Here is a 17,447-nt window from a genome sequence, read left to right on the forward strand (position 1 = left end):
TTTACTTAGGATAAGAAATTAGGAGGTTATGAGAATAAAACATACTACACAAAACTACTTTACATCATGTCAACATTCCTATAATGCTGTCAACTTTCGTTTTTTTTTTTTTTTTTTTCTATAACATTGTCCCATAGAAAACATTGTTTTTGTAACATACATATGCTCTTTACTTGATTAATTATTCAATATAGTTATAGCCTTTATATTTCATTTCGAATAATTGTTTTGAACCAAACAGGTGTCTTTCAATCAGAAAGTAACCTAATTCAAACACAACCTCAAAAGATCATACGAAAATGGACAACATTAAAAATACTCACAGTAAACAACTATATCAGTCAATCATTGCATCTCTACACACTCTCAAGGAAAGCCAAAACCAAAATATAAACACAAACTCTATAAATAATTAAAAAAAAATGGAACAAAAAAAAAACCGAATCAGTTCCCAAGTAGAGATGTCAAAAGTGCCAAAACAGCAATGACAATGATAATATTGAGAAAATAGTTCGACTGAAGAGGCTTATCAGGGCTTCCTCCAACAGCTTCATATTCTGCACGAATCTTCTGCTTCATGTTATCTGAAAGCTCTCTCTGCAAATTCAAATATTTCAACTTACCATCTCCATTATTAACATTTCAGCATTGCTTCATTGCATTGCATTCTTGTATTATTTTAAATTTATTCCTTAACAAAACAAGATAGTTGTTGTGTATCTTAATCCTGCACCAATCAAACACAAAAAAATCTAAACAATCTGCAAGAAACCATATGTACCCTTATCTATTTTTTACTTTTTCAGCATTATTATTTTATCCAGCATGTAAGATAGAAGGGCGTTATGGTAAAAAGTAAAACCTTTCCGGATGAGTACTTGGCTGCTACAAATTTCTCAGGTACTGCTGCTGCAGGTTCATCATTAATTGAAAACCCCTGACAAATTCAAATTTTTTTTTGTAAAAAATAGGTTGCTATAAATGAGAAAAAAGATATATTTTATAAAAACAATAGAACAGATTCTACAAACCTCGGTAGGATCAAACTTAGCTCCAAGGTTGCTGAGTTTAGCATGTGCTTCAGCATAGTCATCAAAAAATGCTTTTTCATCTTCTGCATATTTCTCAGCAAATACCTGAAAACCAAATCATTTCTACTTTTACATAAACAAATTCAAAATTTATCAAACAATTTTTTTACTTTTTTCACCTTAAATGATGGATCATCAAAAAGGGCAGCATCCGTAGGCAAAACTAATAGATCTTCATCTCTTCTTTCTTTAATGTCCTGTTTACATATTCACTATTTTTCTTACAACTTATAAAATTAAGAAAAGCAAAAAAAAAAATAATGAAAAATTGTTATTGCATTACCTTGAAGTAGGAATTATCAAACTTTAGCCACTTTTCAGTCCAAGATTGTCCCCCTGGGGCTCCAGGCCCTTCTTTCTGTCATATATTCAACGTTTAATTGTTAGGTTTAAATTTGATAGTGAAGGGTATTTTTGGTATTTTAATTGTTTCATACCGTATATTTAGTCTCTGGCTTTCCCCAGCCACTGCGTTCAGGTCTGGATCTCCCCAAAGTGTGGGCCCCGGATAATGCAACTATTTCCTGCAAATCCAAATAATAAAACATCATATTGCAATTAACATTTTACATTTTTACATATAAAAAATAGTGATCTAATGAACTCAACCTTATCATTCAATCCCATTCTGTAGAAAACATCACGCAAGTGAGAAGCAGGTGAAGGTGGGCCCGCATCTAAACCATGAAATGAAAAAAAGTTACAAACTCAAAAAATATCTATAAAAGAAAATTTAAAGAGAAATGAAATTTTTTAGTAATGACACCTGGGAGTCTCCCTTCTTCTGGACATTGATCAGGTGAAGAAACATCAACACGTCCATACTTCATAGGAATCTTGGGACCTCCAGCCTCCTGTGATTTTTATTATGTTAAGTAAAAATCAATGATTGAATATATCTTTTTTTTGTAAATTTACTACAAAGATTCTAAAAGTGACCTCAATAGCTGTAGCACTTGCTAATTGGAACAAGTCTGCATAAGTTATGGTTGCATACTTGTCTTTGATAGGCTGGAGAAGCTTGAGAGCATTTACAAGCCCTGTAATAACATGAAGGAATATTAAAAATAGAAAAGAAAAAAGATTAAAGATAAAGGTAAAGGGAAGTAAATAACTTGCCAGCATTGGCTGCGTGTTTCTGTTCAACATCAAACCTTAAACTTCCATTAGCTCCACCTCTTTGAGGCCATTCTTCAATATTCTTATTGTAAGTTCCAGCATCATGCCATCCTAGGCGAACCTATTGCAGATGAAGAATCAAAGTTTATAGTTAGAAGGGTGAATTTGAACTTTCACTAGTTTATATTTCTTTGTTGGGTAGTAGTTAGTGGCTACTATAGTTTCCTGAGTTGTTCTTTCTTTACTTCAATCAATAACTAAGTGCCCTTGATTGATCCCCAATGAAATTCTTCTAAAACAGATATCAGATAGCAAACATCAAAAACATACAAGTCCCTACTTGATAATTGATATGGAATATATTTCAACAGATATCAGATAGCAAATTTTGTTACCAAACTTACCTCTCAACTTGATTATATGAAAATTTTGTTACCAAACTTAATTGATATAGAATCTACTTCAACGAAATTTAGCGAAGTAAAATGAACTTTAAATTCACTGCTAGAAACTACATTAATGTTGGGGTTCAACAACGGATCCTGATTAATTCTGTATTTGGAATGTTTAGTGAGGCAGGAGAAGGTAGTAAATATTAGGTCAAAATAGATACAATCGGGGAAGGTTTTAAAATTAACCATAATAGGATGACAGTAGGTAGTCTTGAGGAGTTCTTTAATGTCTTCTCTAGCAGACTTGAGCTGATCAGGGTTAGATGCAAAGCATTTCGTGGTAACCACTGCGCCGAAGTCACCACTGGACGAATGAAGCTTTGTTCGTTTCTGCAATAAATCGATAATGAGAAGGATTAAAACATTTGTGATGAATGAGGGAGGGAATGGAGAGAAACCTGATGAGATAATTTGAGGCATTTGAGAGATGCAGCGACAGAAGAGGACGAAGAGAGGAAATGGAATGAGAGGGACGAAGGTCTGGCGGAGGTAGTTGGAGAAAGTGAAAGGAGACGAGGAGTGGCGGAGGAGGTGGCGGAGCCACCGGAAAGAGCCATTGGCGAGGGTGTAAGAGAGGAACAGTTAGCCGCCATTGAAATTGGATGTTGATCAGAAAATCAGAATGAATAAGAAGTACGACTGATCCTATCTCCAAAAGCCACAAAAGAGGAGGACAAGAATCCAAAACAAAATTTCACTTCCACCACCACCAACGGAAAATATGAAAATATTATTTAAAAAGTAATTATGTCGATCAAATAGCATATATTTATTAATTATTAATTTATTATTATAAAAATATTGTATTTTATTTTCTGTTTATAATAGTACTTATTTATATTTTTTATTTGTATTTAGATCATTTATTAAATATTTAAGCGGTACCAAATCAGTTTTGAACTTTTTTGATAGAGGTAACATCTTGCGAAGAAGCTTTTCTTATTGTTATTATTGAAAGAAAAAAATGTGTATCGTTTATAGTGGGTTCCAGTTTCTTAAAATACTAAGTATATTTAACTCTATTTTAAGATTAAAAATAGTTTTTAAAACCAATGAAAATTAATTATTTAGTGTGAATCAAAGAGTGTGAACGAATCTTTTGATGGTCGATTCTCACAAAACATAAAGAAACAAAAGAACATGATTTGTTTGACTACAAGAACCATGCCAAATTTGAAATAAAGAATAAACTAAACAATGTTTAGAAATTATTCTTGTAAACAAAGCACCAGAAGTCTTTTTAATTAGCAAATAAATAAATATACATGCAAAATACATATTATGTTAATTTACAATAATAAGTCTTTAATTTTAAAAATGTCTATTTAATTGCCATCCTTACTCTCGACTTTTATTAAACACAGATGGTAAACAAAATAAAGTAGTTTTGTTGGATAAAACCGAGCATACATTATCATCCAGTGTTATATATTGACATCCAATGGATAAAACCGATCGAATCTGATAACCAGTTGGATTGGTTTGGTTTTGTTGCATCTAACAAATTGGATTGTATCGGCTGCATCCAATGGATAATTGGATCGGATCGATTTCATCAAAATCCATTGGATTTGAACTTATGGACACTCTACCAAAGCCTATATTAGACAGGTAATAGAAAGTGGTTCGAGGTACTTGACCAAAAGTTATATGTTTAATTATTATAAACTTTTTCTAACTCTTGTATCACATATTTATTTTGGTCATAAGGATGCTCAGGGGTGACATGTGGTAGATATATAAGTTTACCTGCTGATATCCACCTTCCACTTGTCCATTCTAATGAGATTGTGGGCTTCTTCTTCTTGTTGATGTATATGTTTACATGCACGACATAAAGACAAAACCATATAACAAATCGGAAGAGATAAATCACTACAAATGGTGTAGCTTTTTGTTCACATAATATGCAATGTATTCATGTACATAATGACAGAATACTCTATAGTGCTACTAAGCTATGCGAAAATGGATTATAAGTTCCTAGGAAACTACTATCATGTAGATGCTACCAATACCGAGGGATTTCTATTTCTTGCACCATTCATAAGTCAAATATATCCATTAAAAGATGGTTGCATTGACATCGATCAACAAAAGTTGAGAATATAACCTAACATGAAGCACCCATTTTCATGGAATATCATAGAACGATGTTTTGGAGTTCTAAGAAGAAATTGGCTACACTTAGGTGCCGTTTGTTTTTTTGAAGCCAAAATGTATGCAGTCTGCGGACCATATCTGCAAGCCTCTGCGGCAGAAGAGGTGGACCAAATGTCTGCAGTCTGCAATAAAAAGACTGTTTGTTTTTAACGTCTGCAGATGTTGAAATAAATTGATTTTTCAAACTTAATTTCATGTCATAAACATTAAAAATGCATTTTCAGCAAAAAAAAAAAAAAAAAAAAAAAAAAAACTGCACGGTGGCCTATGTTTTTTTTTTGGTTTAGGTTAAAATGAGGTCTGAAGACCTTTGAAGACAGTGGCCCATGTCTGCGCCAAAAAGACCTCGCACAAACGTTTTTTGATCTGCGCACTTCCAAAAAACAAACACTCTGCGAGGGCATATGTCTGCGCGTTGTCTGCGTGGCGCAGACAAAAGTGGTTGCGCAGATCTTCACAAAAAAAAACAAACAGCCCCTTAGAAGTCCATGCATTTTATCCTCATAGAACATTAAATCAGATCATCCTTGTTTGTTGCCTTCTACATAACTTTATACGAAAGAATTTTATCAATGATCACCTTAACATAGAGAAAGACAGGCACAATGAGAATATGGGCTCAACTTACATTAAGTTCCGCAACTTTTATTATAACACCAAGAGGGCTTGTACGTGGTATTGTAATTATAAATGTCGAACTCTTATCTTTTTCTCCTGAATTAGCTACCATGTTATTTGTAATTGTAAGAATATACTATGTTACCATGTTATTTGTAATTGTAAGAATAGGCTTAGGTTATTATATTCAAAGTAATTATTGTGTTATTGTATGCATAAATATGGGTCAATCATTTTACTTATTTTAAGAAAATGATTACTACATATTATTGAATTAAATATAATTGAAAAATACCATCTAATTTAACTAGAAGGGTATTTTAGTCAATTAACATAGATTTAATAAATGAAATTTGCATATTTTAAGGGATCATAGATTCTATTTATTTTAAAAATCCGATTTTACGAATTATAAGGTTTTTAATTCGGACATTCTAACAGAATATGTTTGAGTATGTTCAAAAATAAAAATATTATTGAACCATAAAATAATAAAAATATTCTTGAACATATTTCTTGATCATGACTTTAAAAATTTCTTGTAGAATAACAAAATTCTCGAACCATCAAATGAAGAATTAAAACAAAAATTACATTAATTCTTATAGAATACATGTAACAATTGCTAAGAATTACATTTATTGTTAAAGAATAAAACTAAAAAAACTTACAAATCTGGAAAAAAAAACATCAAAATCTAATAAAGACACTAATACATTCTAAAAGAATAATGTTGCTAAAAGGTGTCGTTCAAATTTCGTGGTCCGTTCTTCAAGCATCAGTTCTATAGAATCAAATCCAATGAATAAATTAGTGAGAAAATATCCATATTTCATTCCAACATAATTGGAATTTGTGATTCCATTATGATAGAATTGGAATTCATTTACCAATAATTATATTAATTCGGGGAATTCTAACAGAATATGTTCATGATTATCATAAAAAACATTCTTTTCTGATAGAATACTATAAACGAAGAAATACCATTCAATTGAAGCATTTTAGCGAGCGCTTGGTGTGCATCAAAACAACTTTCAAATTGGGAACATGAGAAATTCAAGCTTTTCAACTTCAGAATATTTTGGGTGTGATTTATCATCAGGATCCACAAGGTGTTCGATCTCTGCAAGTGTGAATTCATGCCGTCATTCAAAAGAACCAAGAATCACAAAAAAAAAAAAAAAAAAAAAAAAAACACAAATCATAATCGACATGTTCATCATTGAAACACTTTGGAACAGAAAAGCTTTTCCAGGTGGTTCGACTTTAAGTATACGCAAGATCAATGTGATTAGATTTGCAAACAAGAACTTTCGAATGTCCAAAAGATCACCATCGATTTTAGATTCGGTCATCAAACATTAAGTCGGAAATTGAAGAAAACATATGAATCTCAATGAACAATCGAATCTCAAACACAAATCAATTGATCGAAACATGAATGAGAAATTGAAGCATTTTAGCGAGCGTTTGGTGTGCATCAAAACAACTTTCAAATTGGGAACATGAGAAATTCAAGCTTTTCAACTTCAGAATATTTTGGGTGTGATTTATCATCAGGATCCACAAGGTGTTCGATCTCTGCAAGTGTGAATTCATGTCGTCATTCAAAAGAACCAAGAATCACAAAAAAAAAACACGAATCATAATCGACATGTTCATCATTGAAACACTTTGGAACAGAAAAGCTTTTCCAGGTGGTTCGACTTTAAGTATACGCAAGATCAATGTGATTAGATTTGCAAACAAGAACTTTTGAATGTCCAAAAGATCACCATCGATTTTTAGATTCGGTCATCAAACATTAAATCGGAAATTGAAGAAAACATATGAATCTCAATGAACAATCGAATAGCAAACACAAATCAATTGATCGAAACATAAATGAGAAACCCGGATTGGAAGATAATATTGTCGACGATGGATGATAAAAACAAGTAACTGGAACGAGGAAGTGAAGAAAAAAAAACTTGGGCTTGAACAATCGGATCAGTGAACAGTAATATACTAGAAATTGGGTTTTAAAACTGATATTCCTAAATTAAAGGGATATTAATTGATTTATATATTTACCATAATTAATTAAATGTATGATTACATATTTACCCTTTTGAAATGATTGACATATATTTATTCATACAATAACACAATAATTACTTTAAATACCTGAACCTAGCTCTGTAAGAATATACTATGTTTATGTGTATCTTATGTTATTGTTTTGATTTGTTTTATCATAATATCATTGATGCCACGTTCAAAGGAATGCGATTCAAGAGGTTGGAGTTAAAGCTAAAGAAAATGAAATGAGATGGAAGACGAGTAGATGACAAGCTTGTACAAGTTATGCTTGATGTATTAAACACATGCTCTCTCTTTAAAGTGGGTAATCGGTTCTTGCTAATTGGCATGCCTTTTTAACAGTTATCTTATGGTTAAAAAACCAATTACTTTACTTAGTTGTTTTGAATGAAAAATGAGTACCAGTCAGAGGTACAACCTCTTTATATACATCAGGGAAGGAGCTATTTGAAATTTAAACTTCAAAAATTGGTTGGAGCCCTCTAAATAAATGAAAGGACTCTCCAAAAATAGGCGTATGCCACTATATATGGAGAACACACGGTATTCTTTAGTAAAAGGCGATAGAATAGTTTGCTTTGTGCTCACCACATGGCTGTGTGTCTCTTTATGTCTCAGCTGCTTGGTTTATGTAATGGTTTGCACGCCTTCTATTTTCTGTAAGCAGTCCATGTGGGATGAACTCCAAAAATAAGCGTATTCATCTGTTCCAAGCACTTCTCCTCCTAGAGTCCTAGTCCCTCCCTTCTTTGCTTTTTGGAACTGCTAGAACATAGTCTTTAATGTAACTATACTAGAAAATGGATAATAAAATATCAATTAAGGATTTTGATTGACCAAAAGCTTAGTTTCATGCCATGTTTTTTGACAGTTCATTTATATTTATTTTTTGAAATACTAATTATTATATAAGGTGAAACTGTGAAATGTGTTTATAGTGATATAAGAATATTTTTGTCTTTTCTTGTTGGTTTACTTGTATTCAACCAAAAACATGCCAAACAAACAAAATACTTCAATTCAAATCCACCCATTTCTTTCCATTTTGTTCATATCCTTGATTTAAAAAGGTTATATATAGTTGTGCTCGGAATTTCATGATTAATATTTAATATTTCGGTAGGACCATTTGATTGATTGGTTTCTTCATAAGAGAATTTCCGATTACCATTTTTGTCTCTCTTGTTATAAAACCCATAAGATTTTCTTACGTCGACAAGTCAATCTCGTAATTCTTATGTTATTTCCTCTCGATTTTAAAACTAACAGCAAATGTTAGATAGGCAAAGGTTAGAAATAGAATTTTGAACTCAGAAAATTGGTTGGAGCCCAGCAATGAAAGAAGGGACTCTCCAAAAATAGGCGTATGCCACTGAATATGGCAAGCACACGGTATTCTTTAGTAAAAGGCGAAAGAATAGTTCGCTTTGTGCTTACCACATGGCTGCGTGCCCCTACACCTCTCAGCTGCTTGGTTTAAGTAATGACTCTCATACCTTCTCTTTCATTCCGGAAGCCGATGTGGGACAACCCTTCCTTCCCTCGTCCACTTTTCTCTTCTTTTTTCCCCTCTCTCACTTTGATTTGGTTCTTGATCTGTTTTCCAGGAAGTGTGAGTATGTGTTTTGAAAGAAATTATTGGATATTGGATAATTAGAATAAGATATTTGTGAACGATACGTTTGACTGACCAAACAACATTAACAAATGATAGTCTTATGAAATTAGAGTTTCATATTATATTAAATGAAGGGGGTAAACAAGTAATTTTCTATTACTTTTTGATAAAGGTAGTGTAAATTTTAGGGAGTTTATGGTCGTAAATGTTTTCCAAAAGAATAAAATTTGTAAGATTATTTGTTCTTTTGTTTGCCGGAGTGGTGAAAAGTCAAAACATTTATGTAAACATTAACTTTGAAGAGTGTTAGCAGCATATAGCATAGCTTTTTTGGAAACTTATCTTTAGGGTCAGTTTTATTAAAACTCTTGTTGAATGTGATTTTAAGATATTGAGATCAAACATAAGAACAACATTGTTGATTGGTTCATGATCAATCGCTATAGTTGCCAAAATGAGAGGATTGGGTAAAGTAAAAACATGTTGAGTCTAGTTTTATATCCTTATGAGGTCAAAGATATAACATGAAGTACTCGTCTTTGGAGGAATGTCATATGGTGTTTTGAAGTTCCAAAAAGAGGATGATAAATACTTATAAGTCCATCCTTTTATCCCCTTAAAAATGCAACTTCGGATCATACTTGCATTCCTCCTAAGATCTATGCAAACCTTTCACCCCCTCTTCTTCTCTTCTTTTCCCCCTTCTTTTACTTCGGTTTTTGTTTTTAGGAAGTGAGTTTTGAAAGTAAGTACTAGATATTGTATAACTGGAATAATATATTTAGTGACGGATAAATTCTCATTGTTCAGAAATCACATTTGTGAAAGAAAAATCATGTCTTATGAAGTTAGGGTTTCATTTTATAAAAATAAATATGTAAATAAGTGTAGTAAGTTTAGTTTACATTTTGATAAGGGTATCTGAAACACAGTGGTGTTTGGTTAATCTCTTTGAGGGATAGTTATTTTTGAGAGAGTTTTCTTAAAATTGTTGTATGAATGTAATATGAACATATTAAGATTAAAGCTAAGAACGATGTTATTGATTGGTTTATAATCTATAGCTATAGGTATCAAAACGGACAAGTAGGATAATGAATCATTTGTGTTTTATGTTATTAATGTTTTATTTTTCTGTCACGAATTCTTTCAAGTTATATCATTGACTACATGATTTCAAGGAAACCGTAGAAAAACTAAGGGTGCGTTTGGTTGTGGAAAATTATTTTCATTTGTTAAGAAAATGTTTTCAGAAAATGGAGTTGAGTTTCCATTTTCAATTTTCAATGAAAATTTTAGAAAACGCGTTTGGTTAAAAGCGTAGGAGTTTTCATTTTTCATCTTTGAAATTTGGAAAACTTTGGAAAACTGTAAAAATCACTTTTCTAATTTACATACAATTTGGAAAACTGGAAATTTTTATTTTCTTGGAAAATTTTGGAAAACTGAACGAACCAAACGCGTTTTCAAATTTTCTGTTTTTCTTGGAAATTTTTCCTAGAAAACTGGAAAATTTCCACAGCCAAACGCACCCTAAATCTGTTACTTTTTTTGATTTAAACAAGTTATAATAAAAACTCACTGCAAAGAAGCCTATTATGCTCTCTACACTTAGATATAAGAGCACTAATCTAAACATTGAGTTCTAATAAGAAGAAGATAATAACTCTAAGAGAAATGTAACATCCATAAAATCCGAGCCAATTTAAAACTTTTTAAATCATTTAAAACCATTCTGTTATTACAATTTGTTTCCAAAATAGTTTAAACATCAGAGTTCCCATAAATCATAATCATCAATCGAGGAAGTGTACGGTCACGCCTTCGCCTTTCCGCGGTCATCCGCTGAACCTGAAACAATAAACTGAAACTGTAAGCTCGAAGGCTTAGTGAGTTACCCCCAAAATACTCATACATACAATAATACACATACAATAACAAACAACATACTATGGGTCCAATCATCCATCGGGATGGAATACCCCAGGCCCTCAACCATTGGGTTGGAATGCCAACATACCGATACACTTCACATAACACATATACAACTAACAGCATGTACTAGGTCCACAGCTTTACAGACTGGATTACCCCTGGGCCCACAGTGTGAGTCTGAATTTCCTTCTGGGCCCATTGCTCACATCTGGATTGCCATCGAGCCCACAGTACGAGTCTCCCTCAGCTCGTATCTGGAATGCTCCCGGGTTTGTTGGTTACCGCACGGAGCAGTTTCGCCTCAACCCATACCACAAAATATGTCGACATATAACACAACCAATGCACATACAGATAATCACATAATACTACAAGTAGTCCTAAAGATCCACCTAACTGGCATAACTACTAGCATGCAGACAGTCAGACCAACTATAGGTCACTAAGCATAACCACATCTGATCTACAAGGATACCGATCTAACAGATCATACTAGCATATAACCATCCTATCTACCAAGATACCAAACTAACATATCACAACAGTAAGAATCCCAATAACAAAACAAAGGCCCGCCTTGGTGTCTTAGAGCCTTGAGTACAGTGAGGATAACTCACCTCGCAACTGACGCGCTGAAGTGATAAGCTCCACTCTCGGATCACTATCTAAAACCCCACCACCTATATTCACCATAGAACCATACTCATAATTTCCAATTTCCCAAAAGTCAAATAGTCTACCCTTCGTCAAAGTCCAAGTCAAAGGTCAAGGTCAACAGTCCATGTTGACCTCAACTCGTCGAGTACAACCAGCCACTCTTTGAGTTCTTGTGTAACTCGTCAACTCGCCGAGTCACATGAGTGACTCGTCGAGTTCCTAATGTTTGCGTCCGTAAACTCCTTGGCCAACCCGTCGAGTTTCCCTGCAACTCGCCGAGTTCATGCGTGCCAAAAGTCGGGAAAACCCTAACTGACTCGCCGAGTCACCCTACTGACTCGCCGAGTTCACGACAATCTTCATCGGACTCGCCGAGTTGACCATACAACTCGTCGAGTCCCTTCATTCCTTCATCCATCCATATGCTTTTTAAGCCATGATAAGGTTCCATATTCCATATCCAATTCCCCAAGGCATGTTCATCACGTAAAGTTGCAAACTTTACGTGCATGCAAGGCTCTAAAGACTCTAAATGACAAATCCAAACTTGAAATGGAGTTTTACACTTAAGGAGGTGTTCATACTTGCCAAAGCTGATAGCTTTATGGACTTAGAGACCAAAGAGAGTTCAGATCTAAAGTTACAACTTCAGATCTTAGCTCATACCCAAGAATAGCTTCTTATTATGCTAGAAAAACCCTAATCTTTAATCAAATGAGATCTAGAAGGAAATGAGATCAAGGTAACGACTTGATACCTTCCAACAGATGCCAACTGAGGTAGATATCAGATCCCCACACGTTCTTTGCTCCTAGCCACTTGCTCTCCAAGTTCTTATTACAAAGATCAACCTCCCAAAGCTTGAAACACACAAGGATGAAGCACACACACGGATTAGGGTTTGCTGAACTCTCAAGAGGCTGTAAGGGGGCTGAAGGAGGCTTATGATCCTTTAAATAGGGTGCAAAACCACGGAAATTAGGGTTTCATCCTCCAGCTCCTACTCGTCGAGTCCCTTCTTGGACTCGGCGAGTAGGTCACTTAAACACATGGACCAACCCGCTGCTACTCGACGAGTCAGGTGTGACATCCCCGTTTTCACTGCTAGAAAAGACTGATTTGTTTATGCTTTGTTTTTAAAATCAGAGTAATCTTTTACAGAAAACAGTTGCGGAATTTTTGTTCCCAAAACAAAACATGATAAGAATTTATCAAAGCATTTCTTTAAAGAAATGTATTTTCATTATATAACAAAATCTCGGGATGTCATGTTCAATACAGACCAAAAGCATAAACAGAACAACATAGACCTTACACAGTTAATTATAACTACGAGCCTATAATCCTTATCTCTCGTTACGTCAGCCAACTTATGCTCTTGTGCCACAACCTGTAATACAAAGAAAACTGAGTGGGTCAGGCTTGGGAGCCTGGTGAGCATATAGGGTTTTCAACCCACAATATTATATCTTATATATATATATATATATATATATATATATATATATATATATATATATATATATATATTCAATCATCAAACGATCATTCCAATTACCCATCCCCATTATCTTCCTTACTCTTAAGGGTCTACCCTAAGAGTCATCTATTCGTTCACTCCGTATTAGGCACTAAGACAATAGTTGTCAGGATTCTTTATTAGGCACTAAGACAATAGTTGCCAGGATTCTTTATTTGGCACTAAGACAATAGCTGCCAGGATTCTTTATTTGGCACTAAGACAATAGCTGCCAAGGTTCTTTCGTAAAGCACTAATTCCATAGCTGCTATGGCTCATTCATCGGGTACTAAATCCATAGCTACCAATGTAGGTACTAAGTCCATAGCTACCAACGTTTATCTAACAGGTACTAAGTCCATAGCTATCATCGTCTATCTAACAGTACTAAATCCATAGCTACCAGCGTTCGTCTATACGGTACTAAATCCATAGCTATCAAGGTTCATCTATACAGTACTAAATCCATAGCTACCGAGGTTTATCTTTACAGTACTAAATCCATAGCTACTAGTGTAGGTACTAATTCCATAGCTACCAACGTTTGTCTATACGGTACTAAATCCATAGCTATCATGCGCTAACTCCATAGTCACCAATGTTCACTTAACATGCGCTAACTCCATAGTCACCAAGGTTTAGGCACTAAGTCTGCATAGTCACCAGGGTTTAGGCACTAAGTCTCATCCTCAAACTCATCTTTCCTCACACACCAACTATTTCATCTACCTATGTTCTACCCAACATATTTGTAAATATAAATTACATATATAGTTTAAATCATTTAAAAACCTGTATAAAACATTCATTCAACAGCCATCTCAAGTAAGCAAACAACGTATAAACACATAGCACGTATTTCATAGTAAATACTTCATATCTATGCGGTAGAAGAAAGTAACTACACACTCACACCAAACATATACTTAATACATTCAAACAATACTTGTATTAAAATCGTGTTTATGAAAGGGACTATACACTCACTTGATCAGAAGATGATCGGACAACACTACGGCTCTAAGAGTAGTAGCTCTTCGGTGAAACTAGAATATCTTCAAATACCTGGCTTCTCGCAGGCAGAGCTTCGGCTCGGAAAATCCTTTCTCCTCGGGATCTTCGGGGCTTCGGGACTCGCTTCAGGTCTCGGGATGATATCGGGGCTTCAGGGGGTTAAATTAGGGCTTAGAGAGAGTATCGGGAGTGAGAGAGAAGAGACGGAGCAACCAAAATCGGCTGACCCTTGATTTCTATTTATAGGGTGAAATTTCTGCACTCACGTCGTGAGCATAGTAGGTCACTGCGTTCGTCACTCGTCCACTTGCTCTGGAGGCTCCAGAAGGCGTCAGAAGTCAGTTCACGTCGTGAACACTGTTTTCATGTCGTGAACCATGACAGTTTTGGGGTTTCGCGCCCGAACTTCAGAAATTCATAACTTTCGCATACAAACTCCGTTTTCGACGTTCTTTATATCGACGCGAAGGTGAGATTATGCTCTACTACTCTCGTTTAGACTCTGTTGGTTAATTTTGACTTTAATTTTAATATATTATTTTTAGTAGGTCGGGACAGGAAAACTCTGTTCGAAATTCATAACTCCTTCATCCGAACTCCGTTTTCGTCTGTCTTTTTATCGTTAGACTACTATTGATGAAATCTTCAATTCTTATTTAGAAAGTTTTGGCTAAACATCACTCGACCTCAATGTCGAGTTTCGGGCTGCATACTGTTAATGCTGAAACTTCGAAAAATCATAACTTCCTCATACGAAGTCAGATTTAGACGTTCTTTTTTATGCACGCTCTCGGTTTAACGTATTCCAAATCAAACATTCTCAGGCTATAAGATCTTAATTATGTATAACCGTGATGCATACACTAAACAACTACAGTAATGATGTCAATCTCATATAACGGAAACCCTAAGCTAGCAGGCATCATGTAATCAGACAATTCTATCATGCAATTCCTGAAGATCCTTAGCCTAGTACTAGCATATTGTTCTAACATATCACAATATCAAATAACCGTATGGTATTTTGGGGTCTACTTACTGGCTCCGGCTGATCGTACACTTCACATCCTCTTTATCTTATTTTGAAAACCATTTAAAAATCATTTTGAAAATCTTTCCTTGATTTGAGACTGGATTCACACGAGTGTTCCTCCAATTCACTCAAACCAAGGCTCTGATACCAACTTATAACATCCATAAAATTTGAGCCAATTTAAAACTTTTTAAATCATTTAAAACCATTCTATTATTACAATTTGTTTCCAAAATAGTTTAAACATCAGAGTTCCCAGAAATCATAATCATCAATCGAGGAAGTGTACGGTCACGCCTTCGCCTTTCCGCGGTCATCCGCTGAACCTGAAACAATAAACTGAAACTGTAAGCTCGAAGGCTTAGTGAGTTACCCCCAAAATACCCATACACACAATAATACACATACAATAACAAACAACATACTATGGGTCCAATCATCCATCGGGATGGAATACCCCATGCCTCAACCATTGGGTTGGAATGCCAACATACCGATACACTTCACATAACACATATACAACTAACAGCATGTGCCAAAAGCCGGGAAAACCCAAACTGACTCGCCGAGTCACCCTACTGACTCGCCGAGTTCACGACAATCTTCATCGGACTCGCCGAGTTGACCATACAACTCGTCGTGTCCCTTCAGTCCTTCATCAATCCAAATGCTTTTTAAGCCATGATAAGGTTCCATATTGCAGATCCAATTCCCCAAGGCATGTTCATCACGTAAAGTTGCAAACTTTACGTGCATGCAAGACTCTAAAGACTCTAAATGACAAATCCAAGCTTGAAATGGAGTTTTACACTTAAGGAGGGGTTCATACTTGCCAAAGCTGATAGCTTTATGGACTTAGAGACCAAAGAGAGTTCAGATCTAAAGTTACAACTTCAGATCTTAGCTCATACCCAAGAATAGCTTCTTATTATGCTAGAAAAACCCTAATCTTTAATCAAATGAGATCTAGAAGGAAATGAGATCAAGGTAACGACTTGATACCTTCCAAGAGATGTCAACTAAGGTAGATATCAGATCCCCACACGTTCTTTGCTCCTAGCCACTTGCTCTCCAAGTTCTTCTTACGAAGATCCGCCTCCCAAAGCTTGAAACACACAAGGATGAAGCACACACACAAATTAGGGTTTGCTGAACTCTCAAGAGGTTGTAAGGGGGTTGAAGGAGGCTTATGATCCTTTAAATAGGGTACAAAACCCCGAAAATTAGGGTTTCATCCTCCAGCTCCTACTTGTCGAGTCCCTTCTTGGACTCGGCGAGTAGGTCACTTAAACACGTGGACCAATCCGCTGCTACTCCACGAGTCAGGGCAACAAACTCGTCGAGTAGACCTTGAAATCATGAAAATTTAAACCATAAATTAATACTTTGAGAATCGGGGCGTTACAAGATAGAAAACAAAAGTAAAAAATATCTAAATATACATTATAAACCCTTACATACCTTCCAACTACATAGAAAATAACCAAAATAAAAATAACAACGCTTATGGTGGAGGAAGTCCTTTCCTCCCATCCCATTCAACCCACCGTAACAACTTTTCTCTCTCATATCTTTTCCATCTTTCATAACTCACAACACATGAAAACTCTATTTTTCCTAACTCACTGCCACATCACTATTTTCAATAATTAAAAACCATACAAATTAATTAATAAACACACACACACACATACACACACACACACACACATATATATATATATATATATATATATATATATATATATATATATATATATATGAATCAAAAATGATGAATAAATCAGGTTATCTCAATCTCAATTTTCGTATATCATTTAATAATACAAGGAATTTTCTAAAATACAAATTATGTTGTAACTGTTGTTGGACTCATAAATACTTGGGCTAAGTGATTATTGTTATTTTCTAAAATACAAGTTATGTTTGAAGACCTCTCATAAAATTTCTAAATCCATGATGCTCTACAATTGAAAGTGGATACTCGTGTATGATAATTATTTCCGTCAAATCTTTTCTTGATGTATCAGCATTAAATGTATAGTTTGAGACATAAGTTGTAGTACCATCCATTTTCTTTTTTCTTGCACCAAGATAGATTGGCGAATATCTGAAGTTGGGTTGTGTAAAAAACGTTTAAAAT

General features: G+C 34.6%; 1 protein-coding gene, 1 long non-coding RNA gene and 2 other non-coding genes across 5 annotated transcripts; all 4 read right to left on the minus strand.

Moving 5' to 3' along the window:
- Positions 1-292: 292 nt before the first annotated feature.
- On the minus strand, positions 293-3,361 carry LOC145119541 (putative L-ascorbate peroxidase 6, chloroplastic/mitochondrial). 2 transcript variants are annotated; one of them, XM_079055210.1, is made up of 12 exons: positions 3,061-3,361; positions 2,849-2,992; positions 2,211-2,331; positions 2,031-2,131; positions 1,858-1,945; positions 1,701-1,768; positions 1,529-1,615; positions 1,375-1,449; positions 1,211-1,288; positions 1,032-1,136; positions 863-937; positions 293-597 (listed from the first exon to the last, which is right to left on the minus strand). In XM_079055210.1, exons 1-12 carry the CDS (start codon positions 3,253-3,255, stop codon positions 445-447), a joined length of 1,290 nt encoding a protein of 429 aa, XP_078911336.1. In that variant the 5' UTR covers positions 3,256-3,361; the 3' UTR covers positions 293-444. The 2 variants fall into 2 exon arrangements, with proteins under 2 accessions (XP_078911336.1, XP_078911337.1); XM_079055211.1 differs by having other exon boundaries at positions 389-727; positions 3,061-3,360.
- A 2,653-nt stretch (positions 3,362-6,014) lies between these two features.
- On the minus strand, positions 6,015-6,626 carry LOC145119165 (uncharacterized). The gene is made up of 2 exons (XR_013713707.1): positions 6,431-6,626; positions 6,015-6,227 (listed from the first exon to the last, which is right to left on the minus strand). It is a non-coding gene; the product is annotated as an uncharacterized LOC145119165 (long non-coding RNA).
- Positions 6,627-8,004: 1,378 nt separating this feature from the next.
- On the minus strand, positions 8,005-8,125 carry LOC145122941 (U5 spliceosomal RNA). The gene has a single exon (XR_013714827.1). It is a non-coding gene; the product is annotated as a U5 spliceosomal RNA (small nuclear RNA).
- A 729-nt stretch (positions 8,126-8,854) lies between these two features.
- On the minus strand, positions 8,855-8,974 carry LOC145122931 (U5 spliceosomal RNA). The gene has a single exon (XR_013714817.1). It is a non-coding gene; the product is annotated as a U5 spliceosomal RNA (small nuclear RNA).
- Positions 8,975-17,447: the final 8,473 nt, after the last annotated feature.

The sequence above is a fragment of the Lactuca virosa genome, chromosome 6 (assembly GCF_052849685.1).
Source record: "Lactuca virosa cultivar CGN04683 chromosome 6, Lactuca_virosa_CGN04683_v6, whole genome shotgun sequence".
Classification (NCBI taxonomy): Eukaryota; Viridiplantae; Streptophyta; class Magnoliopsida; order Asterales; family Asteraceae; genus Lactuca; species Lactuca virosa.

Excerpts from the sequence above, each read along its gene's own strand:
- LOC145119541 (XM_079055210.1), bottom strand. The coding sequence starts at position 3,255 with ATGGCGGCTAACTGTTCCTCTCTTACACCCTCGCCAATGGCTCTTTCC. Across the intron at positions 2,332-2,848 it reads CCTACTGTCATCCTATTATG|GTTCGCCTAGGATGGCATGA; the intron begins GTTAATTTTAAA and ends CATCTGCAATAG. Across the intron at positions 1,616-1,700 it reads GAATGGGATTGAATGATAAG|GAAATAGTTGCATTATCCGG; the intron begins GTTGAGTTCATT and ends TTGGATTTGCAG.